General features: G+C 34.1%; 3 protein-coding genes across 8 annotated transcripts; 1 reads left to right on the top strand and 2 right to left on the bottom strand.

The window, feature by feature from the left end:
• The first annotated feature begins 77 nt into the window (after positions 1–77).
• On the top strand, positions 78–7,477 carry LOC110009125 (uncharacterized). Of its 4 annotated transcripts, none has more exons than XM_037640003.2 (3): positions 78–268; positions 1,677–1,937; positions 2,103–3,355. In XM_037640003.2, the coding sequence occupies exons 1-3, from the start codon at positions 259–261 to the stop codon at positions 2,429–2,431; spliced, it is 600 nt and encodes a 199-aa protein (XP_037495931.1). In that variant the 5' UTR covers positions 78–258; the 3' UTR covers positions 2,432–3,355. The 4 variants fall into 4 exon arrangements, 2 of the variants coding, with proteins under 2 accessions (XP_037495931.1, XP_089573768.1); XM_089717642.1 differs by lacking the exon at positions 2,103–3,355 and adding an exon at positions 752–989 and having other exon boundaries at positions 1,074–1,816; XR_005178459.2 differs by lacking the exons at positions 1,677–1,937; positions 2,103–3,355 and adding an exon at positions 6,885–7,477.
• LOC105630209 (RING/U-box superfamily protein) lies at positions 3,935–10,122 on the bottom strand. Of its 3 annotated transcripts, XM_037640002.2 has the most exons (10): positions 9,821–10,121; positions 9,625–9,678; positions 9,446–9,492; positions 7,987–9,237; positions 6,922–7,010; positions 6,200–6,302; positions 6,014–6,118; positions 5,535–5,652; positions 4,412–4,606; positions 3,935–4,241 (listed from the first exon to the last, which is right to left on the bottom strand). In XM_037640002.2, the coding sequence occupies exons 1-10, from the start codon at positions 9,999–10,001 to the stop codon at positions 4,087–4,089; spliced, it is 2,298 nt and encodes a 765-aa protein (XP_037495930.1). In that variant the 5' UTR covers positions 10,002–10,121; the 3' UTR covers positions 3,935–4,086. The 3 variants fall into 3 exon arrangements, with proteins under 3 accessions (XP_037495930.1, XP_012067349.1, XP_089573748.1); XM_012211959.4 differs by lacking the exon at positions 9,625–9,678 and having other exon boundaries at positions 9,821–10,119; XM_089717622.1 differs by lacking the exon at positions 9,625–9,678 and having other exon boundaries at positions 6,014–6,302; positions 9,821–10,122.
• Positions 10,123–12,073: 1,951 nt separating this feature from the next.
• Positions 12,074–24,770, bottom strand: LOC105630210 (putative alpha-mannosidase At5g13980). Its single transcript, XM_012211960.4, has 29 exons — positions 24,291–24,770; positions 24,125–24,208; positions 23,380–23,468; positions 23,033–23,207; positions 22,801–22,920; positions 22,552–22,638; positions 22,384–22,455; positions 21,783–21,896; positions 18,946–19,046; positions 18,760–18,853; positions 18,494–18,661; positions 18,315–18,404; positions 17,855–17,920; positions 17,693–17,749; positions 17,299–17,518; positions 17,041–17,180; positions 16,796–16,870; positions 16,606–16,665; positions 16,451–16,522; positions 16,018–16,065; positions 15,702–15,821; positions 15,337–15,402; positions 14,870–14,982; positions 14,176–14,260; positions 13,790–13,900; positions 13,625–13,720; positions 13,351–13,398; positions 12,630–12,698; positions 12,074–12,536 (listed from the first exon to the last, which is right to left on the bottom strand). Exons 1-29 carry the CDS (start codon positions 24,492–24,494, stop codon positions 12,300–12,302), a joined length of 3,081 nt encoding a protein of 1,026 aa, XP_012067350.1. The 5' UTR covers positions 24,495–24,770; the 3' UTR covers positions 12,074–12,299.
• Between the last annotated feature and the right edge of the window lie 253 nt (positions 24,771–25,023).

Consider the following 25,023-nt stretch of genomic DNA (forward strand, 5'->3'; position numbering starts at 1 on the left):
ACATTAAACGAGAGAGAGAAAAAGAAAGGATAAAATAGTAATAATATTGTAATAACCCTTCCCGTATGCAAATCTTATACGTACAGCATTTGTCAGCTTTTATAAGAATTGACAAGGAAAGAAAAAGAAAAGCTATATAGGTTTTATAAAGCTTTGAGGAACGTCTCCAAATACTCCAATGGGGATTTTCTTGCTTTGATTGAAGAGGCAAAGTGGATACTGACATGGATACAGTGAGTTGGTTCAGGAATTTTCCCCATGAAAGAAGGTTTTTTTTTTCTTTTTTTGCCTATTTCAGTGTCTATTCATGCATCATATTACAGTGATTCCCAGTCGAAATTTATATTTCTTTTCATTGGAAAGCTCCATAGCAAAGGATTGCTCTCTTTCTAATAAACCTAGCACTTCAATATTTATCTCTTATATTATGACAGATGTTAAACTACATATAGTAAGAATTCTTGATAAATGGCATTTCTTGAACTTTTAATTAAAAACAAAGCACTTACCGCACTTTCATCGAGATTTGAATCTAAGACCTTGTAATGGATTTATGAATAGGATTAATTTTATTCTTTTTCTTTAATTACACTACATTTGGTATAAATGAATTTAAAGTGCAAAATTCATTTGCAGATTAGCTTTTGTGTATGGTATGCTGTAACTTAATATATGTAATTCAATTGAAACATGTTGCTTGATCCAACATTTATTATCTATATTTTTTTATTTATTGATTCTATACATTCAGATGTGAAAGGTTCATCGGACTAAGATATGGAGTAAGAGGTTATTCATGCCCAAGATTTGTTGAGGAACCGAATATATTTCAAAGAATTGTATTGTTTAAAAGATGGATCATAGAATACTTAAGGTTCCTCAAGAAGTAGAAATAGCCAAAGAAAAGATCATTAGCATTGATTATGTAGGTGCAAGAAAAAAGTTACTAGAGATACAGTTTCACTTTCCAGCCTTTGACAACATCTCTGGTATGATCACTGTTTGTGATATCTTAAACTCAGCTGGCTACAGATTCTTAGGCTCTAACACTAACTACTATTGGGTTCTTGAAGTTTGTCCAGATGCAACTGAGTTTGCTATGAAAACCCAATATAACAAGTTCCTTACACTTCTGGAGCCCATTAAGAATAACTTCCCCAAGGCTGCATCAGCTTTAAAGATCATTCAGGAAGCATTTACAGTGCTTTCAGACCCAGAAGGGCGCTCCATGTTTGACATGAATAGGGCTATGAGGTTGCAGTCTTATGCTTCTGGAAATTTGCAGGATATTTGCATTGGTGAATTTGCAGCATGGTTATCTTCAAACCATAAAAGAGCAGAAATCTTTAGTGAAGTCTACAAAGTTTCCATGGAAGACTCTGGATGAAACCAGTGTAGATATAGTCTCAAATGCCATAGTTAATGATGTTAGGGTGTCTAACTGTCTTCAAATTGAAGGAGGATGCTGAATTATATGGTAAAGTTACTGATTATGATATTGGTAATGCTAGCTATTTTCCGCAGGAAATTTATGCAGGTGCAGGAAAAACTGAAACCAACATTATTTCCTCCTGTTATTTTGCTAGTAACAAACTATCCTGTGATATTGCAGTCTTATTCTCTAAGAATCAGGATTATTATAAATTAGGTGATAAGAAAGAATGAAAATTTTGCAGTTGGTCAAGTTTGGGCTACTTATGATGATGAAGGCTTGCCAAGAAAATACGCAAAGATAATTAACATTGAAATTCATGAATCTCTTTATAGAATGCATATCAACTGGTTGAAACCTGCCCCAGAGAGTGGACAAATGAAGAGATGGTTTGAGGTGGGATTGCCTATAGTTTGTGGAGTATTCAATGTGGATTGGAATCAAACATCTCCCATTGAGCCAACATCATTTTCACACATGCTGTCTCTGCCTGCTGCAGCCGCAGGTAACCAAGTTGAAATTTTCCCCAGAAAATAAGAGATTTGGGAAATTTATAGAGATTGCAGGCCGCAAGCATGGTGCTCGAATCCCAAATCGAGGGAGGGCAGCAGGTTGCAAATATTGCAAATTTTGACTGAATATTCCAATCCTGATGGTTTGCTGGTTGCAGGCTTGGCGGAAGTAAAGGGATTAAAAAATGTCTATAGCACAGACAATGGGAACAATAATCCTTTTCGAATTCCTACAAGAAGTTTATTTGTATTTTCCCATAGAGTTCCAGCGTACAAATTTGCAGAAGAAGATATGGAGACTTTAGACTCTTTTGTGACAATAGGGAGCTCTTCTAACTCCACCCGTGCGCCTAGCTTCTCAACTCCAATTCCAGAGTCAAAGACTGAACGACCAGGCCAAGAAAGATTAGCAGAAGATCTTATTGCGAGCAAATATGGGCTGTGTATTACGGTAAACATTCAATGCCTCGCCAATACGTTATTGTGAAAATGTGACTTCAAATAGTGAAATATCTGTAACATTCTTGGAACCTCATCCAATAAGTATTGATGAGATAAATTGGATCAAAAAGAATTTACCATTTGTCTGTGGATTTTTTAAAGCTGGTGAGATTACCTGGACTTGAGGTTGTCCAGGTTTTCACATAAGGTAAACTATGAAAAAATCACAGATAAACCTTTGTACAAGGTTTTTCCTAACAAAGGTGAAATTTGGGCAATGTATAGAAACTGGAGTATTGGATGGAAGGATGATGATCTCACTAACTACAAACGTCAAATTGTTGAGATTGTTACAGACTTCTGTAAAGAATCTGGAGTAATAGCTCCTAACTTAGAGAAGGTTCCAGGTTGGTCAAGTTTCTTCCGACGACATATTTGTGATGGCTTTGAATTGGTTAGGGCAGTTCCACGAACAGAAATGCCCAGTTTCTCTCATCAAATACCAGCCTTTACTGTTCCAGGAGCTGAGGCTCATGATATTCCTCAAGACTCTTGGCACCTAGAGCCCAATGCACCGCCTCCTAATTAATTTTAACCTTAACATTTATCTCTGAATTAAGTTCTTTAAGGCTGAAGTGTAACAATAATTATGGCAACATGGCTATTGGCTACTTGTGTGTAAATAGTAAGTACTAGGATGGCAATGCCATAGTGTTCCGGGTAGATTAACATGCTGAGTCTGACTAGTTTCTGTTATTAATTTTTTCTTTTTTGGGAACTAGCTTCTGACATATGGCGGATTAGTGATGCTTTCTTGGCTATGCTACTGGATCAACCAAGTTTTATCTGCCTAAGCCCCTGAGTTGCTTTCCAACAAAGAACAAGATACGTTTGTAAGTTTTGAGTATCTTCCATGTTTTTCTGTCTTCCTTGGAAAAGAAAATTAGAACCTTTTGTTGTGCCTATGAAAGCTAGGAGCAAGCAAAATGGAAATTATGATATTCCAACGACCAACACTCCTATTTTGAATTTGAGTAATAGAAATCAATGTGTCGAAATCAATTTTATTCGGGCGGTGCCGTTTTACATTGCTGTTCAACTGCTTTTAACAACATATTTTTACAATATTTAAGGCTTAGTAAAGCATGGTTTGGGAAAAAAAGCTAAATCTTCTAGTTTTTTCCTACAACCATGAAATGCAATCAAAATTTTTTTAAAAAATGAAATGTAATTTTGATGAACAACTCCAAACTCAATCGTATCAAGAATTACAAAGCCTAACATATAACATTACAGGTCATCAAGCTAACCAGTTGTCCTGTCCATTTCTGACCTCTTCACAGCCTACATCAACTGCTTGACTGCTTGTTAACTCCTTTTTGTCAGTTACATGATTTTCTTTTAGCGTATTTCAAAACTCAGTTAATGCTTTACCAGTGAATACTACCTCTTGCCCAAAATACATATCCAAAATAATGGCAACAGAATTTCTAAAGACCACAACGAGACATCCTCACCAACTAGCTAATCAGAAGCGAGCCAAAAAAAATGCACATTATGAAATATTATTTTAGTATAATATTTCAATCCCAGAGTAACACCTTTACATAGTCATAGTAATTCGAACAGAATTTCATTTCACAAGGTCAAGTCTCAGAATAAACACAGGCCAAGAACATCTGAAGAGATTGAACATATACTTTAGTAGCGTCGACCACCTGCAGTTGACAAAAGGACTCGACTCGATTTCTTTCCTTTCTTTCCAATTTCATTTGTCTTGGGTGCATCCAGAGCTTCTCCTGACTTCACTCTAGATATTACATTGGCAAATGATGGTGTGCCTGAATTTTTTGTACCTGCAGAACCAAGGAAAGATTGTGCCTCATGGCCACAGAAATAAAACATGCTACCCCTACGTGCTATTGTTCTCATCAGTTAGATCTCTATATGCTATCAAGGTATTTAAATCTAGAGAAAATTGAGAAAGAGATACAGGGAGTTGTGAGTCCTTAAACTAGATAAATACCGGATACACTTGAAGAATCATTTGTCACTTTGTTGTTATGCAAAGCACTGGTTTCCTCAGTTCTCAAGGCCGGTGAACCATGGCCAGCAGCAAAACCAAGCCGTGTGACATTTGAGAACAGTAATCTCTCCCCAACAACTGGAGGACTTGAAGACATTGGAGGGCTTGATGACATTGCCGTGGAACTTCCAAGAGCTGAAAAAAAAAAAAAAAAAAAGAAAAGAACAAAGCAACTGGAGTTAACCACAAAATATAATCCAGTCAAGGAACCCAGTAAGCATTTGCACCCTTCAGTAAAAGGTTATAGGAATAAAAAGTGTTCATCATTGCAACAAGAGTACAAGTTCTATATCCAATAAAGGTCTTTTAGATTACAAAACCATCTCAATCTGTAAGCTGACAACAATGTAGTCCAAGAAGTCATCGTAGACAGGCCTAATTCCTCAGTACCAGAACAAGGATCCTTGAAAGTTCACAATGTAAAGAAACTTTATGCCCACAATAAAGCAAATTTCACCAAGTAACTTTAATAACCTTTTCGAAAAAACCAAGTAAAAATATGCTCCTCTTAGCAAACAGGAGAAATTAAATTTCTCCACCCTATTTTCACTCCTCACTTTTCTCCTCCATTTTCCTCTGTCTCCCAAACAATATGTAAAATCCAATGTACCCATGCTGCATTAGTATGGACCAACAATGTTAAAGCAATAGACCCCCCTAAATGTTAAAGAATAAAACACAAACCCCTTTTGTCCAAAAAATTTCACATGCCGACAAAGTGACAAACCTCAGGGTGCATTTTTGTACTTTTCCCCTTTCTCTGACCCTTGTTACTTTGCAAAGAAATTTCCAAGAAAGAAGATGAAATGTGACTTCCTGATCCATATCATGCACAGGAAATTGTAGAATCACTTGTTTCAACAAGAACATCTACCAGAAATTACTTTTAGAGAGATGCACTGCAGAAGGTCATACTGAGCTTCTTTTTTTATCAATATGGAATTTCTCAAGATTAATTTTTCCCCTCTGAGACAGTTCCTAACCATAACTATCATCCTAAGATACCTAAACATTACTAGAAAGCAAGTGCTTACAATCAACAATATAAACATCAAAAAGTTACCTTCAAAGTCATCCATAGAAAATTTAGGGGAGTCATCGCAAAAGGAGCGTCCAATACTGGATAAACCTGGCATAGAATGTGCAGATGCAGCTTCGGCCTTGATCTTCTCTTTTCGTTCCTATAAATAAGAATAGCATATAATTCTATAAAGCATAGGAAATTCATGATACAACTTCTTATGGAAGTTGGAAGAAATGAACAAATAATCAGAATATGTATTTCCATAAATCTTCCAGAATTAAAAAAAAAAAAATCAGTCAAAATTCTTCAAAGGTATCATTTTTCTTTCAGGTTTTTCATTACATAAAACGGTACTCAGTTTTGACAGCTCACATCTAGCTCTATCATAAAATTGTACTAATTAAGGATAACCTCCACCTTTCTCACATACATATTAACTACAAGAATCATACGTGCAATCTGCTCCAAAAAATGATATTTACATAAGCAGGCGAAATATAATACAAAGCAGACAACACCTTTTGGGCCAGTTTCTTCCTCTGCTTCTCACGCTTCTTGATCTCATCCATGAATGGAAGCAGCGCAGCAGGAGTTAGCATCCCACTCAAATCAATTTCACATAGCTGAAAAAGAGAACCTGTGATCAGTATATAAAGAAGAAAAGGAGATGCTAAATACAGAAAAGTCAACAGCAAAAATGATACTTGGATCGTGGTCGTTAATGAAAAGTGACTTAGATATCGATATCGCCTTCTCATTGCTTCTGACTGAGTCACTGTTTCCAACTGCAAAATTGTTCCGTTTATCCTGCAATTGACAAAGTAATAGTTAATTGACGCAGAACATTTATTAAGAAACAATTAAGAGGACACTGTATTTTGACTTCCAACAGTTTACTGTAATGCTCACAAAATAATCAGCAAAGTACGAATAAATATTGCTTTCCTACATCCATTCATTTCAACAGGATTCTTTTTTTTTTTTTAGGATAAATTATTTCAACAGATTTTGCAGAAAAATTAAATGTAAAGCAAATACTAATATGGAAATAATTTTTCCTTAAAAATTGAAGATTAGGTGACACAAATTGACCATAGTGACAACCATTACAAGACTGTATTTGGGCCAGTAGCTCAGTGGCCTCATAATGCAACTGTGCACGAGGTCCAGGTTCAATTCTTGGAACTCCCATCCCCTTTACAAATTTCCAACGTACGAGAGAGAGAGACTGTCGAGACGTGATTAAATTAAAAATAAAGTATTTGCACCAAGAGAAGCCTTTTTGTCAAAGAATTTCTTTCCTCCATTTTTTTTTTTTTTTTTTTTTTTTGTTATTGTTGTTCTGATTGTTCTTCCATTTTGCTTTATATTGTACTTTCACATCCACAGATTCGGAGGAATTTGAAACTTAAAGAGTTCCTCATACCTCTGAGGAAGCATATCATAGCTCCCATAATGGTGTAGAAGACACTTCATGTTTAAAGGATGAAGAATAAGGTGCTGACCGTCAACTGCCTGGAATAGACATTTAAGCAGAGAATAAGCAACAACCCAACATCAAAATATTTGTATAATAATGCCAATGATCATCATGTTGAGTGTATCCAATGGGAAGAGGAAAACAACCCATTCATCTCACAATTACTGTCTGTCAAGAAAGTTTGTACCACCTTAAAACCTATGATATTCACAAGTTTTAGGTACCAGCCTTCTGTCCAATACACTATATGAATACAATGCCACCCGTTGTATTTCACAATCCATACAAAGTTGCTAATAGAAATGAATCCTGGCACCCTATTAAGTGTAGACTTAGAAGAACAACGACACAATATCAACACCCACTCATAAGTGAAATAATAAACTAAAAGCAGTTAATTGTTTTCTACCCATGAGTTGCATTACACAAAGGACCAACCAATCACATACAAAAGTCAAACTTGCAGATAAAGATCATCTTGTATGAACATAAAAGCTGAAAATCATATAATCCTACAAGAAAGGTTACTGAAGTTCTATTCTCAGGAAAAAAGAGCTATGAAGTTTCAGTGGGCGTCAAACTATGGTATTCACTTGTTGAATCTATCTACCTTCAGTCCATCAATATCATGGGAATGCCACCCATTCTTAGTTACAACAACTTGCTAAATAATAGGAGTCATTGCCCTCCCATATTAAATACAAAGCTAAATGAAAAAAGTAAATGGGTTATTGCCATTCTGCATCTAACTGAAAGGAACAGAGTATGAAAATGATCAAGATATCATGCACACACATGCTATACTTACAAAAAAAAAGGAGCATGCTTTCTGTCCAGAAATTCAGTAACATCATGTCAGCTAAATCGAGTTATGAACTCCTTGTATGATCCACATAAATGATCTATAGTAATGCCTACAGAACTGCCTAAATGTGCAATATTTATATCCTGACGGCTGCACAGATTGGTAACTACACTAAATAAGGAAAATATAATCCCCATAGCACTAACCTGGTAGAAATTGTAAGAGTCATTGTACTTAACATCTCTTGATCCATTAAAGGATTTCTGCAAACTCTTGCTCTCATCAAATGAAGATGGTAAAACTGAATCGTGACCTTCTAATGACTCAATCATGTCCAACTTCACATTGCGCAAGTACTTATTTCCATCACTGGCATCAATAGACTGCACTGAACATCTAGAACTAGAGTTTTGATAAGCACAGTTCAAATTTTGATTTGACAAAAGCTCTTGAGATTGTTTCTGACTCTTAGCACATTTACAATTTATATTATTATAGCCCACCTGCTGCTCATTCCAATATTTCTTCCTCTGTTCTAGTTGCTCCATTGCAGCACAAACATAAGGAAGCTTCTCCAAGTCATCTACAAGCCCTGAATCTGCTTTGGCTAACCAACTATCCAAATCTGATATTGCTTTTCTCACTGACAGTTCCACATCTGAAGTAAATGTAAACTTTAAGAATGGATCATAGACATCATTATTGCAACTTGGACTGGTATCCATCTCTGGTTTATTTTTCTGAGATGGAGTAAAAGAACCTCTTTGCCGGGTTAGAAGCATGAATTCTATATTATCACCAACACAGTACTGCTTAAGAGTCTCAACGTAGAGGGTGTACAAATCCTTTTGAGATACCATAACAAAACATAAAGGGCATCTTTTAAAGCAATCACCTTTGTGATCCTCCTTGCCCATTAGCAAGTACCTAAGAATACAGGGGAAACAAAATATATGTCCACACGAAGTTATCTGTGGGCACAGAGGATATTCCAAACAAATAGGACATTGCACTGGAAATGGGGTGGCATATCTCACGCAAATAATATCCTCCCACCTGAGCATTTTATCAGGATCCATTAATTCAGGAGCATAATTCCCTGTATCTAACACAACAAACTTGTAATTAGCCTGAAGGAATAAATCCTTGTTATAAGGCTTTATCTTCTGCTGCCGTCTTGGAGGAGGAGCTCTTGGTTGAGACCGAGCAATCGGGTCATACTGAAAATTCAGTAAATGGTTAGCATTCATCATCTGGCCTCTTCTTCCTGTTGAATATGCATTCCCTCCTGGACCACTGATGGGGCCATTCCCTCCTGGAGCACAGTTCCAAGTACTTATTTTCCCTTTGGACCGAGCAGATCCAACACCTTGACCATCAAGGGGAGACTGGAGATGCATCTCTCCATTTTGTTGAGACAAACTGCTTTCCCCATTTGATGCCCTTAATTCATTCACCTAAACATAAATATAAAAAAATAAATTTAAGCAGTCAAGTCCAGTAGAAAACAACTTCTTACATAATCTCTTATTCCGCAGTTTATTTTCTGTTCCTTTAGACATCCACATTAACAAATTTGTCAAGCTACAACATTAAATGGGTGCTTTACAAAACAGCAGAGTGGAAAAGTTGACTACAACATAGAATATTAAAAAAAAAATCTACCTTTTTGGAAGATCCACCCGAGTATTCGGCTGCTGGAGCCGATAAGCCTGTCATATGCCATTAAATATGAATAATTATCCACATTGAATTGCATCAAAAACACTACCGAGAACTACAGTAATCACTCTAACTAATGTCAACTCAAACATACAAAAAGCCAATATTGCAAACGAAATTACCCATTTTTACATACAATACATAATAGCCAAGAAGTAGTGGCTTCAAGCGGAGAGCTACAACAAGATAAAACAAATAACAGCTAGCGCTCAGAAACTTAGCCTAATCCATATATACAAAACACGTTTAATTTCAGCACTTCAAAATTCTCTTAACATATCAGCAAATGAAAACCCTAGAATACAAAAAAGAAAGCACCTGATACAGCGATTGGAGATTGAGATTGAGCATCATCGATGAATTGCATGGACTGGAATTGGCGGGAGAGAGAAGAAGGAGATTGAGAAGAGGTGCCATGATTAGAATTAGGGCTTGTAGGGATCGAGTCAAACGAAGAAGATGAAGTGGAACCTTGGGCTTGGATAGGCAAGATGGACATGAAATTTCAAAACGAAAATTCTGGTAAGTAGCTTGTTCGCTTGCTGTTCCACCACTATTTTACAAAGCTTCTGTCTTTATTAATACAATTACTTTCTATACACACACTCTCTCCGCCCTACCGGTATCCGCCGCATCTGCACCGAATATCGGTTTGATTGGTTTACGGTACTGCCCCTGAATTTTTAACCTTTTTACCAATCATAAACTTAAGAATGTATGGATAGGGAGGGAAAAAATATTAGTGGAAAATATATAAAAATATTTTTCCTTTTAATATTTAGATATTTGAGAAAAAAAATAAGGAGGGAAAATGATTTTATAAACAGTAAAATTATGAGTTATATCTTTACTTTTTATCAAAAAATAATAAATAGAGTAAATTTGTAATTTTGATTTTTTAAAAAAATTTTTTTCTAAAATCGAAAAAAAAATGACACATGAGTCTCATAATTTATTTTCTATTTATATTTATATTTTTCTCGTGGTCTTTTTGCTCCCACACAAGCAACGCAAAGAAAATCTATATCATTTATCTTCTTAATTTTCTTTCCTTTCATATTTTTTATTAATCAAAAAAAAAAACATACTGTAACTTTGTAAGTGGTATTCAATATAGTTTTCTCATCAATTAGTATTAATGTATTTACAAAGCATATCAATAAGGGACAAAATTACAGTACAGAATATAACTATTCTATATTAATACAGAAATTACTTTCTACCGTCAGATTTTATTTTATTAATAATATTCGTTGGATTAACAAATGGTTATGAAACCAGTTACAGGGAACACATGTTATGTCCAAACATACTGAAGTAATTTTGCCCCACTGCAATTATAGAACTTGGAGTTGGAGTTGGCCGGCAGCAATCATAGAGCTTTCTAAATAATCTTGGGCAAGTGTTCAACTTAAACGATCAATCACAAAAGCACACGGTGATTATAGGATTGGTTTGCTTAGATATACCTTGACGGAATGTAACTAATGGGTGTAGAAATTGTACTGTAGATAGCTTCTCTTGCAAATCATATTCTATGTACAAGCTTTGCTTTTCATTGCTCCTTGGTAGCTTTTTTATGGATATTGCCTATTATTGGAAGACAATTTATTATGATTCTGTCCTTTATTTGGCAAGAATCTGCAGGGACCAACATATAGCTTAATAGTTTGTTGAAAAATGATTTATGTCTCGAATTAGTCTTTATGATGCCAACTTCAATCATTTCTGTTTGTATCTCCGTGCATGGCATGACTTGAAAGTTAACTGGTATTCATCCTTTCTGCAAATTAATGGGATATATTATAAATTTATAATCAACTAGTTAATGATTGAATTTGGAATAAAAAGAAACAACGTGGTAGTACTAGTTCACCTGCCTGAAAGGCTCTCTGTTTCCTGTCTTCCTTCTGCGACTGGTGAGGCCCCTTATTGAGTCCCGCATGGCAAGCTCAACGAAGGTGAATACATAAGGAATATTCTAAATGGAGGAATTGTTTGTTCTATTAATTTTGCATGTCGAACAAGTATGAATTATTAATTCATACGATTGGAATGTTTTACCATTGAAATTTTGTCATACAAGAAAAATCAATCACTAAGAAAAAACCATTGTGAAAATTGGAACTGAATTTTGCATTGAACATTGTTGATTCTTCAAAGAAAAAAAAAAAAAGTATTGAACATCGTTGATTCTTCAAACAAATTGAAGAATATTAATTTGTGTTATCCAAAGAATCAAAAACTTAGCATGATTTTTAATCGTCGAATAAGTACGTGAAGAACTTTAACCGGTCACCCAAACCTGCTATATCAAGTGTGCTTTACATGTGGAGCATGCATATTCTCACTTATCAGTAAAATTTTATTTAATTATTTTAACAGATAATAGTTTTAATCTTCGAGGATGGCTTTAATGCAACAATAAGGTTACTTCACTTTCGACACCTTTTGCAGAATCCACAAATACGTATACATGATGTTTCGAGCTCTGGATCATTCTTTAATCTTCTTATATTGTTCTTTCCTTGGACATTTTGCAACCACTGATCAAACACAAATAAACAGAACTTGTATGAAAAATATTTCTCACATTTCCACTCCATTAAGATGGAAGAAACAGAATTATTACTTATTACACACAACCACACTTGACCTCTATGATACAGAGCATATATAATCAGCAAAATAAGACCAACAGTCCAACTGCACACTCATGGGGTAAAAAAGATATCTGAAATCAGCACAATGGACGCCCAGGGTTGTTAGGAACTTTCCCTGTAATATCCCACTGCCATCAGACATCAAATAGGAGGTGGTGTTTGAGATGAGGCATGCGATCAAAATCAATAACAAAGGTGCGGATTTCCATCGGAGCAAGTTCTACCACCAGTTTTGCAGGATCTACAGGTCTACCCCTAGTTATTGCTCCGCGAAGTCTTTCTGAGTCCTCAGCTTTCCAGACAAGTCTCTTCTTTTCCATTTCAGTCCTTTCTTGATTGGCAGATAAGCTCATTTCTGCCACTTTAATAATCTGAATAAAACATGGGACCAGAAAGAAGAAAAGCATTATAAGAGCTTGTAAAATATGATGCCTGGCTAAGTGTCAGGAGACTATTGATTCAACCTTCTTGTCAGGGAACAACTTCTTCAGTTCTACACTCGTCGTCACAGAAAGATCCTTGTCCTCTCCAATCTGCACATGCATTCATGAAGCCGGGCAAACAAACAAATAAAAATTTGAAGCAAACCCTGAGGTTGGAGATCCAAATTGGACAGAAATGAACAGTCAATCCAATCAAATATTAGCTACTATTGTCACTTAAATTATAGATGCACACAGAGGCACTAGAGAGAGAGAGAGAGAGAGAGAGAGAGAGAGATAGAAGTATTCTTCATAGGGAATACTGTGGGCTTCTGCATTTATGTGTCGAGCTGTTTCTTACCAGTCCTAAAAGCAGTAATGTGTATCACTAATCACTACCATCAACAGCAGCAAGTTGCTGCTGCTTTCCTATAAAAAAATGGCAGCACCAGCGATATTGTTTTGATATTCAAGAAAATTTGCCAAAAAATGAGGGACAACCATATTGCCAAATAAATGCTAAGTATACAAATGGTAGCATTTTCTATTATTTTTACAACCATTCCCTAGTTAGCGATAGGAGGAATGCCATTGTTGGTGTTTCTTCTGGTTAACAATTTTAGTAGTAGTTTGCCTATCAACAAAATGTAATTCAAATGAAGTATAGCACAAAATATGATGTTAGAGACATATTCATGAGATCTCATCAACAAATGAGTCGAGTTCAGACACATGCAAGACCACAGTAGGAAAGTATATAAACCTCATATAGGTGTGCCAACCGAAGTAAAACTTTTCCATCATCAAGTTCCTGTATATTTCAGAGAAAGAGAGGGTTATTATGAGGGAAAAGGACATATTAATCAGAAGAAAATACTAACACCAAGCAATTAACTAGTTATCGTTTTGTAGCGTGTTATGCAGCTAGCTACAACAGTCCTAAATTCAAAGAAGATTATCATTCCTTTTATCTGTCTCACTAAATCAACTAAGCACGGAAAAAATAATTCCTTTCAAAATAATGAAGCAGGAACTACCTCAAGAGTTATAACAGCAACATTATCAGGTAAATTATAGGAGGAATCAATGCCTGAGAAAGTGGTTACACGAGAATTAATCCAGTTATTTCCATCCTGCACAAAGAAATTACTTTTAAGAATCAATTCACAAGACATTTTGCATTCATTCAATTGTAACTTCACCTCTTCAGCAAAGGCCAGTAGCAGGGGTGAATATATCTCCTGGCCAAAAGAACGACGCCACTTAGCACCTTCTCCTACAGGGTCAATTCTGAAATAATATTTTCCTTGGATCTGCAAAAATAGAAATCAGTTAAGACAGACATTAGCTTTAAACATGAATGGTATTACATGTCAATGAGGACTTTCAAGCAGACTTAAATGGAAACAGGCAATTGATAAAATAACCACCATGGATATGATGAGATTAACAATAAAGGTTAGTCAAGAATTAAGAACTTAACAAATCAAACTGCAACATGTGGGTCTTAAATTGTAAAAACAGAACTATTTTGAAGAACTAGCTGATTGCTGCACTTGAGTATGAATGTTGAGTAAAATGTGCTCACCATTAATCCTTCACAACGATCTTGAACACAAACTGTTTCATTTAAAGCCTCTGCAACACCCCTGGAATCATCAAGTAGCAGTCTCCTATATCACAAGAAAAGTATCAATTCCACATCTGGTAATGTTGTTTGATGAGGGTAGCAGAGAAGACTTAGACCCATTTACATATCGGTCATGCCATGAGAACACAAAACTTGTTTTTAAGTCTTAAAGGCCAGCATTTACTCCATTTTATACATTACAAAATGGAACTTTTATAAAGTAATGCTACAAAACCCACCCTCATGTAAATCACAGTTTTAACCTACATCAGTTCATTAACTACTTTTGGATAGTTTAGGCAGAATGCGACAGGAGGGCCTTCGAGAAAGAGGAGAAATCTTTTTCTGCTTCCACCAATAATAGGCTTATGACTGGCAATTTTGGCATTGTGGACATTATGTGAATGCCTTTTGATGTTTTAGATTTGTGGATTTCCTTCTGCATATAAGATCTATTTTTTGTGTGTAGGCCACATCTCTTTGGTATGAAATACTGTTTTCATTACAAAAATAATTACAAAAACAAAAGACAAAAAAAAAAAAAAAAAAAGAAAAAGAAAAGAATCGAGTAACTATCAATAGCAATTTTTCAAGACGATATACAAAAGCTGTTCAAAATCATGGATTGAATATCAGAAAGGTGATAACATACCGATGGAGCATCAGCTCTATTTGTCCATCCACTAAGCTAGATCCTCCAAGAGGTCGATCCACCAAAACTGAAAATTCTTTCTGAGCATCTTGGGTATAAATTCCAAGATTAATCTAAAAGCACAAGTATGACATAAAAACTGATATTATTGGAGGAAGCATATGTAAACATTAAAAGTTAAATGACTTATTTTTTACTAGAACACCAGCAATAGTAAAAATTATGATAGAAACAGATGGACATGTTAAAAGCAATGACAAAAGGTGATGATCAAATAACAACACATAGCATCAATTCTTCCCAGCACTTCCAAATGATCAAATTTATGAAAATAGAAAAGACAACCCTATCAGTCATAAGCAGAAAACAGGTTTCCATTATCAATAAAAGATGAATAATCTAGCTGTTAATCCAAGAAGAAATCTTTCCTCACTTAACCAAAACAGTTGCTTCTAGAAGAAACATACTGGATAGTAATTTCCAGCAGCTGGTTGGTTCACTTCAAGGTTCCAGTCTGTCCTATAATCGCGAATCTGCAAACAGTCAAATCATCTGCTTCACTTGATGATAGAAATTAGAAAAATGAATAATCACCAAAAGAAACATTTTCCTTTGTCCTACAGGAAAAAAACATTTTGTAAAAGATAGCATTGGACTAATAGTATGAATCCATCCTTCCATGCAAAAACTTGCCATGTATTTTAAGTAACATGAGAATAGTGCTAAGAACAGTAAACTTTTCACGCAATAACCAATCAGATCAAGATCATCTAAATGAAAATCCAGCAGACTAACTATAATAAAAGGACAGAACAGCACATGTTAAACTTACTCTTTTGATGAAATCACGTCCATTAGAATCTGTATAGAATGTTTTATTGGTCGCCATGGTGGTTATAATCTGTGTTGCAACTTCTTTACCAATTCCATCATCAATGGGTACAGGTCCAACCTGGTACGGTAGGTGCCATCATTGCACCACATGGAATGCAAAGCAAGTAAGGGGCAGTAAAAACATAAATCTCTAAATAAAAAGTAGGGGATAAAATCTCTACCACTGAAAAATCTTTCTTTTATTGTTAGCAAAGACAACATGTTAAATTGCTTAAATAGAATTAGAAATAAAATAGCATATGAGATAAGCTTACAATAAATTCAACTTCAACATGCTCCCTCCCCTTGTATACTCTAGTGATCTGCATACATGTTCAAAGTAAAATTTATTGAGGGAACCAAGAAAAGATCCTAGTGAGGAAAAACTAAATGTGTAAACCAAATATTTCCTCAAGTTCCACAAGTAGAAGACAAGTAAATAACAAGTTCTTTGCCAATAACAACTCGTAGTTAACTGTAACAACTGATGATTGCCAATTTTTCTATGCACGTGAATTTAATAATATCCAGCTAATTATTGGACATCAGATGTAGTTTGACATGAAAACTGAGTTTGTCATCGACTCTCGTTTAAACCAATATCGTCAAGAACGGAGAATGCAACAAATTTGCCTCAGTTATTAAACAAAAAGAAAAAATTCACGAGGAAAAACTTTAAACAAGGGCATAACCATGTTAAAAAAGCACCTGATATATCCATTGGTTGATGCGTTCATGTACTTCCTCTATTATAGATCCACGGATGACAGTCAAAGGAATCTGGAACTTGGAAAATTTTCAAACTGGTAAGCACTAGTGATTAATTGTTCATATAGAGAATCATTTCAGAAGGCATTGCAAACCTTTCTTTCAGGCTTTATGGCGAATGTCCCATTTGGACGGAAGATATACGCCCCAGCATTCTTGAGGGAGAGAAAACGAATACATATAAGATATGAACTTGGAAGAAATAATTAACATTAACCTGAAGGAAAATATTTTAGAAAAAGAAAAAGATAAAATTGCAAGAGGAACTTATTTCCAAATCCATACCTGTGGATCTTTGTTATTTCCAGTCCCATTATATCCAGCATAAAAACTGAATGACTGTTCAACCGATTCCTCAACCTTCAAAGTCAGGAAGGTATTTATTAGGTAGGCAAACAATTTTATAACCTTACCTGAATAACTCGCACTAAGAAAGCTGCAACTGGATATAAGAACAGAACTAAAAATCTAAGAAAATGATTCAGGAAAAACACAGATTTAAGAGGTGTTTAGCTTCCGCTATTACATACCAAGCTTCTGCTATTAATATAATTAGTGTGTTTGCTTTCATCTGCAGAAAAGGAAAGCTTCAAATTTCCTTGACCAACTTCAATAGTAGATTGATCACTTCCTTGAAATGTATACATGGATGATTTGCTTGAACGAGCGCCTACATTTGAAAAAGAAACCATAAAAATGATAGTTACATCAATAACCAAGAGAAATTAGTCTCAAGATTATTCTCCTTCACAAGCTTAGTTTAAAACATATGAACTAAATTAACTAACCTGCTTTTTGGGAACCTGAAATGGTGTAAGTACTGAAACCAAAAGGTGGAACGGAGACTGTAAATGCAAGCCAATACTGGGCTGTATCTGTTGGTGGTCTACCCAAGTATGCCTGAACATAGGAGTTCCTTAGGGGCCCATAGGCATCCGCTATAGGAATAACTTGTGATTCAATTTCTCTTCCTTCGGAATCATGCACAGTAAGATCATCGCTGATAACCTACAGCAGATTAGATCTTGTAAGTTGATAAATTGAACACAAGACCATCTGCTTATTTTTGGCAAAATTGAACATGATAATGGAAAAGGACATAAAAATTAATCACCTAAATCCAGTCCTATTACCAACGGAAGTTCAATAGACTAAGAGAAAGGTCAGAATGGAAGTACTTACAGGAATTTTAATCACATCTTCTCTCTTCCATCCAAGAGAATTGTACACCACAACAATCTACAGATGAGAAGATACAGAAAAAAATATTTCAATTTGGAATGAGAATGTGTGGTTTAATTACAATGTAGAATAACATTGCTAGGTATGCTATATTATACTTACCAAGTTTTTCCCTTGTGAATGATCAATTTCTGATGCAGGACAGTAACTTATATTCAAGAGTGGACACTGTAAAGGGGAGAAAACGAGGGAAAAATATTTCACCGGTGAAATCCAGTTTAGCCTTAATTCCAATGTCAAAATTGCTATGCAATTACTGGATAATGCCATTGAAAAATATGACTTCAAAACAATTGAGCAATTCTCACATTTGTGTTCAAAAGCTTTGAGTCAATCATTGACCAATTCAATTTATCATCACAATATTGCATAAAAAGAATTTATGGACTAATATTACTATTAAATCCAGTATGTCTCTAATCTAACTCGTATGAATAACAAAGAAGACTAACAAGAAGGAATGGGATAGGGTTGGGGGGGGGGGGGGTGTTCATGATGAAAAGGTACGCAGAATGATCATAGAAATGTAGGCTACTCAAGATTAAAGGCTTATATTTTTTGCCTGTTGAAATTTTGCAGCTAAACTCTCGCCTCTGATATGTGATTTTGACTCGGCCAAGAAAGCGAGGGAAGATACAACTACTTTTTCAGCCTGCAGAATATTATGATTGAGCAATTAATGTTTAACACAAAATGAGACTAAATGTTACAACAACCATTGTGGTTAAACCAAAAATTCACCTCTGTGTAGCCTATTGACAGTCGTTTTGCGTAGTCATTAGCCACATGTTGCTTTTCTGTACCAGTAACTGCATCATGATGCTGAGCAATTGCCAGAGCATCTGCCAATGGTTCTGTGCTTGGCCCTTTATTATTTCTCCCTTTAAAAAACTCAAGTTGCCTTGCAGCCTGCTTAATTAAAAAAAATAAGATCATAACCTGAAAAAAATTGCGGGATCATGATGGAATATTTCTTTAGACAAATTAAAAAAATCAGAAGGGTGTACCAAGTAATAGCCGCTCATCATCCTGACATAGCGTTTCAAGGATGGTCTACTTGTAAAGTACCCTGTCCAGTAAGCATTTGCACGATCTGCATAACTAGAGTTATGAATGCTTCAAATTCTTAGATTTATTCAAAATGAGGAAACAATCCACAACAGATCATAATGACATAAAAAGCCTTAACTCACGGGAAATAGTCCTCAGTTTTTGCTGGCCAGGATTCATTTGTTGCATGTTTTGCATCAGTATATATTGAAGGTGTGGAATAGAGAGCATTGACACGTCCATCCTAAAATATTCAAACCAGACCATTCAGAATTAATAGATTTTAGAAAATAAGATGAGATAGAATATGCAAGCGAAATCACAAGGGATCCAAATAATTATAGTATTATTTTATTACAGAATACTAAAACGGGATTGCCTGTCTCTATTCCTAGAATAGTGTTTTGAAAATATTAATCCTTTTATTATTATCATCCTTTTATCTAACTAGAAATCATTAGCTAATACTATCATCTCCATTGCACTTTTCCCTCTCTTGGTAGATTAATTTTTTTCTGATCCATTCCTCTACTGCAGAAGAACGCTTGCTATTATTATTCTCATTCCACATAACAAATTGTGACAACCACTCCTCTTTCCTTACTAATAAAATGTATTCTTAAAATAACAACTTTGAATCAAATTGCAACCTTTTCTACCTATCAAATTTTAAAGGTTTAAGCAAAAAATATGTGAAATATATAGGAAAATTCCTTTGTGCTTTATTTTCAGTGTATTCAAATTTGGGAGCGACTTGATGCGGAAAGGAAAAAGAAAATCTCAGAAAATAGAAGTTATATTGGCCTCACCCGCAAAAAGTTTTCAGCCAAGAGATAGAACTAAAAAGTGAAATTGTTTCATTTTAGTAACTCATATGTCACAATAGTTGTATTCTCTCCTTTTTCTTTATTGTTTTTATTTAGTCTATAAGAGACAAAAATATAACTGCATTGGTTGAGAAACAAATATCAAGATAAAATAGTCTCAGAAAAAACTTATTATAAGAATTTCAAAGGTTTGAAACATTAAATAACAAAAAAAAAAAAAAAAAAAAAAAAGAAAAAGAAAAGAAATACTAAATAAATGCAAATAAAATTTAAAACATGAGTGAATCTCTTTTTCCTTCTCTTTTTGAGATGGTGAACTAATATTTTATATAAAATAAAATTAAAATAAACATAAAAAAATAAAAAATAAAAAATAAACATGAATTTAAAACTCTATCATCACATTAAGATATAAATTGAAATTTCTTAAATTTTATATAAAAAAGAATTGATCTAAGAATTAAAATTAAAATTATTCAACCTTAATAATTTGTTAGATATGAGTTTAAATAGAAATTTCTAGCATATTAATTTAGTTATTTTATGGGAAAAAATTATTATACATATTAGAACAAAAAAATAGAATTTAATAAAGAATTTAATACATATATATATATATATATATATAATTATTTAATTTAAACCCATATATAAATTAGTAAAAAGATGGATAAGAGAAATTAGTAAAAGGTAGTTCTATTAGAATGGATATTCAAAATCAAACTAATGATTATAGGGATTGACTTAAGAATACTTTAAAATACAAGGTTAAATTTTTAATAACTCTCAAATATACTTCCAACAACAAATATGGCATACATGCAACATCATGCAAGCCAACCTCACTTTGTTTGTTATATAGTATGCTTGGATGAAACTATTTCTATAACATTGACATTTCTATCCACTTCAATTTTTCTTTTTGTCTATAGAGGGAGAAAGCCCAAAATTAAAAGGCGCGTATCCTTTGCTTCTTTAGAAATTTAAAAGCCCACATTGTAGACTCATCTATTTGCCGACCCTTCAATTGTTTTAGTTTATAGTAGGCTCAAAACTATTACTGCTTCTAGACTAATTTTTTTAAGAAAAAGTTTGTATTATCATTGATATATAGATCTATAATTCACAAGATATGGGCTAATATATGAAGCTACCACACCAATGCAATTACATCTCTCTTTCTTTTTTTTTAAATAAAAAATAATCTTGACAATTTTTTTTTTTTTTTACAATTTTAAGTTATTAAACTATTGTTATTTAAACTATTCAATATTGACACAGAGAAAAAAATCGACCGTAATATGAAATACACTTCTATCATTTATTTCATAAATAGACCTTTGAGTAACAAGAATATATAAAATAAATAAATATATATATAATATTTTAAATTCAAATGAAATTAAAAGAAATCTAGGATATTTTCATTAGAATATTATGATACAAAATATACTATAACAACACAATTATAAAACTAATATCACCAAAGAAAAAAAAAGAAAAGAAAAGAATTAATATGCATATGATATTATAGTTTCTTATGAAACAATTAATTTTTCTACTTAACTATCCCACCTAATGTTAATGATATAAATTTTTTGCAAAAATAAGACAATATACATGCAGCATCACATGGACATCTTTACTTGTGTATATATGCGATACTAAAATTTAAATTTTGAATCTGAAAATCATTATAAATATTCCCAAGGAGGTAACACTGTCTTTTGAGATTAATCCATTGTGACAAAAATGGTATTCAGATCATAAACTCCTCAACCTGACTTTCTTTCTGACTGTGTTTATTTGCAACTGCTAATCCATAAGATTCCACCACAAAGGTACTTGAATCTTTGAAACGCAAATATCAAGGTTTCAATATGAAATAAGATATCCACCTTTTAATAGATTTCAACGCTCACCACATATAACTCCCATCACCCATTACCACTTATCTAGTGTTCACTAACTCAAATAATCTAATTTCTTTTTTTGTCAAATGGCATGGACAAGCATATTCATCCAAGTGGAATTCATTTAACCGACTATTAAATAACCAAAATTTTGAGCAAACACGAGGCATGCAATATGTTACATAATGATAACATGTAATCAGCTAAAAACCAAGCAAGAAGTTTTTACGGAATCCTTACAATATTAACATAATGGATCAGCTTATCCATCTGCCGAAACCATGACTCTGCATACTGATACTTAAAATCTGTTCCCATGGTCCACATTATATGATTTGTTCGAGTTATATTGGCCTGAGAATAGACTGACAGCTGTTAGTTTTAACTGCTTGAAGAACCTTGCAAATAGAATATTAAACTCCTTGTATTGCCACTTAACTGGTTTGAACAACTTAATTAAAGGAAGATAAAATTCGGGCACAAAAGTATAACTCTTTTCAACTTAGTATTGCAAACTGAGTGACCAAGGTCAGATGTCATGCCTCTAGAAGAAATGTATCTCTGTAAAAATATTATAAAAATCTACATAAAAAATATAATGAATCAGGGCAAGCCAAACCAATGGGCATTAAGTTGTTAGACACGTGTCATAGGAAAACCTACTAAATCAACATCTCTAAATATTTAAAACACTTTTCACCCTGGATGCATATAGCAGCACTACTAGAAAGTTAACAGAGTATTTGTTTTTATACCTAGGAGTTGTACTAAGCAGAGATACCATGAAATGGATAGAACAGAGAGTAACTACATAGAAAATGTCCCTAAATGAAGAGATTACCTGCGATATTGCAGCAGCAACAAAGTCATTGACTCGCTCTGGGACATTGTAATCAAACAAATTAATGTCATCCTTCAATGGACAAAAACATAAAGTTAATGACAGTGATATATGAGAGAATATATTAGAAAAGGAAAAAAAAAAAAAAAGCTTTTTCTTGTGTTTTACTTGAACAACTGGGTAGGGATCATTGACTTCAAAGTAGAAACCACCAGGTGGAGGCTCATAGTTTTCAGGAAATGCACCAGCAAAAATCTATAATAAAATAATACATAAGTCAAGAGAAAATATGGAAGAATTGTCTCAAAACAATACAAACAGGATAAGAAAACAACGTAATAAACAATTCAAAATTAGTAAGGATAAGAAGCCCACTTGCATGTATGTCCAAAGCTAAGATAAATCTGTTTTGTTTACCTCTGCAGATGAACCAAGACTCTTAGAACCCTGCCAGACAACTTCAAGACTCTTCTCATTTTTACGCTTGGCTCTATCTTGGTAATCTATCCGGCCAAAGAAAAGAGAATCGAATCCAACCTACACAAGAATGATTAATTCATTATATTGTCTGCTAATGTAGCTGGAGAAAAGGGAGGAAACAATCCTAAATTTTGCAGATATGCTTGAAGTTAAAGATGGAGAAAAATACTTCAGCTCCCAACAAATAAGCCTGCACGGCAGAATGTCCAAAAGGGTCTATTTGCCAACCAATTCTTGGAGTCATATCAAATTCCTTTTTGATAAACCGATGCCCGAGAGTTGTCTGATCAATCATGTCAATATAATGAGTCACTGCCTCATCATGCATGCACATACCACCATTTCTGCAAGAGCCACAGACAGAACAACAGTTTCAAGTATTCTGAGAAAAGGGTTATAGATAATCCAAGCCACCATTTTGATGAACATGAAACAATCATAATCAAACTCATAGATCCAAAAATAAGGCACTATGAATATCATTACAAAGTCAATAGGGTTAAACAGTCCTTTTACATGAATTCTAGTTGACCCGAGCTCACAAGTTGCTTGACAACATGCTGCATAGCCTCACTCTGATCTCTCCACCATCGTTGGAAAAATGCCTGCATAATCAAGGAAGAAGTAGATCATGAATATAATCTAGATTCTCGAGATTACAATGGCTAAACATAACACATCACACCATAAAGTGATAGTTGGCAAACAATGTCACATATGCTTAAATGATGGGGTTCCAAGGTCCTTATGCAATAGATAACTGATACAGCGACAAAATTGAAATTGATTATTCTTTGAGGCCTTTCAAAAGCAATGACAAAACAGATATTTAATTGAATTTGATGCTCGCAATTTCTGCAAGTTCTACAGTGATTATTATGCTGACAGCTTAAATGCAGCAAAAACCCAGGGATGGCACTGTATTCTGAAAACAGGGTTTTCCTTCAAATTCAAATTTGACAAAGTTCCAAGTACTGTAACTAGAATAGGTCCATTTCTCTTGAAAGTCCATAGTCCTCCCAGTCTAAAAAAGCCTAATGCTCCACTTGGTTGCAGGCAGTGGAGAAATAAAGGAATTATTTTGAGCTTTTGAAGACCGAGAAATATAACCCGAAGTCCCGAAGAATTTCACATATTTATTTTTTCAAATTATTAATCATAGATGACGAATACCCAATTTTAGTTTTCTTTTTTCCCCATTTTTTTCTCAGAAACCAACCATAATTACACAAAAGTTAGAAAGATTGAAAAAGACACTTACTGTTTCAACATAAATAAATTTGCGATTCTTGTCAGCCAACAATGAAGGAATGAGAGAATCCAACACATTTTGCACACAAGCACCCTATAAAATCGAAAACGTCAATTAAAAACCTGATATACAATCTATCATATTTTACACCTACATAAACGAGAAAAGGGATTACTTGAATTGAATTGTTGGAGCCAACATAGTACTGATCAACAGTCTTTAACCAACCAACATCATCGTGAGTGTGAGGAACCAAGTGAACATTAAGCTTACCAGGAACTATGCCTTGTGAAGTATTATAAACCATGTACTTAGATTCTACCCATGAAATCGCAGTACCCAGAAAAAGAAATAGAAAGAAAAGAATTTTAATCTCCATTCTGGAGATTCAAGTGAGGCTTAGTATGAAACTTAAATAAATCAAGTCACTTTGATCACAGAAATAGTTGTTTCTGATTCTAGGCTACAAAGAAGTAGGAGAATCTGAGTAAACAATCATTAGATAAGTAAAAGAAGCCCTTAAATGGATAAGGCTATGAAACTCTACTTTCAGACTGAAGTTTCTCAACTTATTTAACAGATGTTTTCCAGCAAAGGTTCCATTGAAGGAAGGAAATCATAAATTATGGGTTTTTTTATTATTATTTCTTTTTAATAACTGAATAAATTATGGTTTTTGTGTTTAAATATAGCGGGTGCCATGAGATGGCCCAATGGGTTCACTAATAACCTGACAAAGCTCAGTTTGAAAGACTATCAGATTTTTTTTTTTTTTTTTTGAGTTTGTTCAATTCAAAATCTGATAACATGATTAGATACAGCTGAGTTGATCGTTCTCATTTTAAATTTTATATTAGTATTTTTGAACATATTGAATTTCTTAGAAATGTAAGGGTTTTGAGGTGCAT

The sequence above is a fragment of the Jatropha curcas genome, chromosome 1 (assembly GCF_041381405.1).
Source record: "Jatropha curcas cultivar XTBG-Jc1 chromosome 1, XTBG_Jcur_1.0, whole genome shotgun sequence".
Classification (NCBI taxonomy): domain Eukaryota; kingdom Viridiplantae; phylum Streptophyta; class Magnoliopsida; order Malpighiales; family Euphorbiaceae; genus Jatropha; species Jatropha curcas.

Excerpts from the sequence above, each read along its gene's own strand:
- LOC110009125 (XM_037640003.2), top strand. Across the intron at positions 1,938-2,102 it reads TCTGCCTGCTGCAGCCGCAG|GCTTGGCGGAAGTAAAGGGA; the intron begins GTAACCAAGTTG and ends TGCTGGTTGCAG.
- LOC105630210 (XM_012211960.4), bottom strand. The coding sequence starts at position 24,494 with ATGGAGATTAAAATTCTTTTCTTTCTATTTCTTTTTCTGGGTACTGCG. Across the intron at positions 22,456-22,551 it reads ATCCCTACCCAGTTGTTCAA|GATGACATTAATTTGTTTGA; the intron begins GTAAAACACAAG and ends TGTCCATTGAAG. Across the intron at positions 16,523-16,605 it reads CCATAAAGCCTGAAAGAAAG|ATTCCTTTGACTGTCATCCG; the intron begins GTTTGCAATGCC and ends TCCAAGTTCCAG.
- LOC105630209 (XM_089717622.1), bottom strand. The coding sequence starts at position 10,001 with ATGTCCATCTTGCCTATCCAAGCCCAAGGTTCCACTTCATCTTCTTCG. Across the intron at positions 7,011-7,986 it reads ACTCTTACAATTTCTACCAG|GCAGTTGACGGTCAGCACCT; the intron begins GTTAGTGCTATG and ends TGTCTATTCCAG. Across the intron at positions 6,303-6,921 it reads TATGATATGCTTCCTCAGAG|GATAAACGGAACAATTTTGC; the intron begins GTATGAGGAACT and ends TGTCAATTGCAG.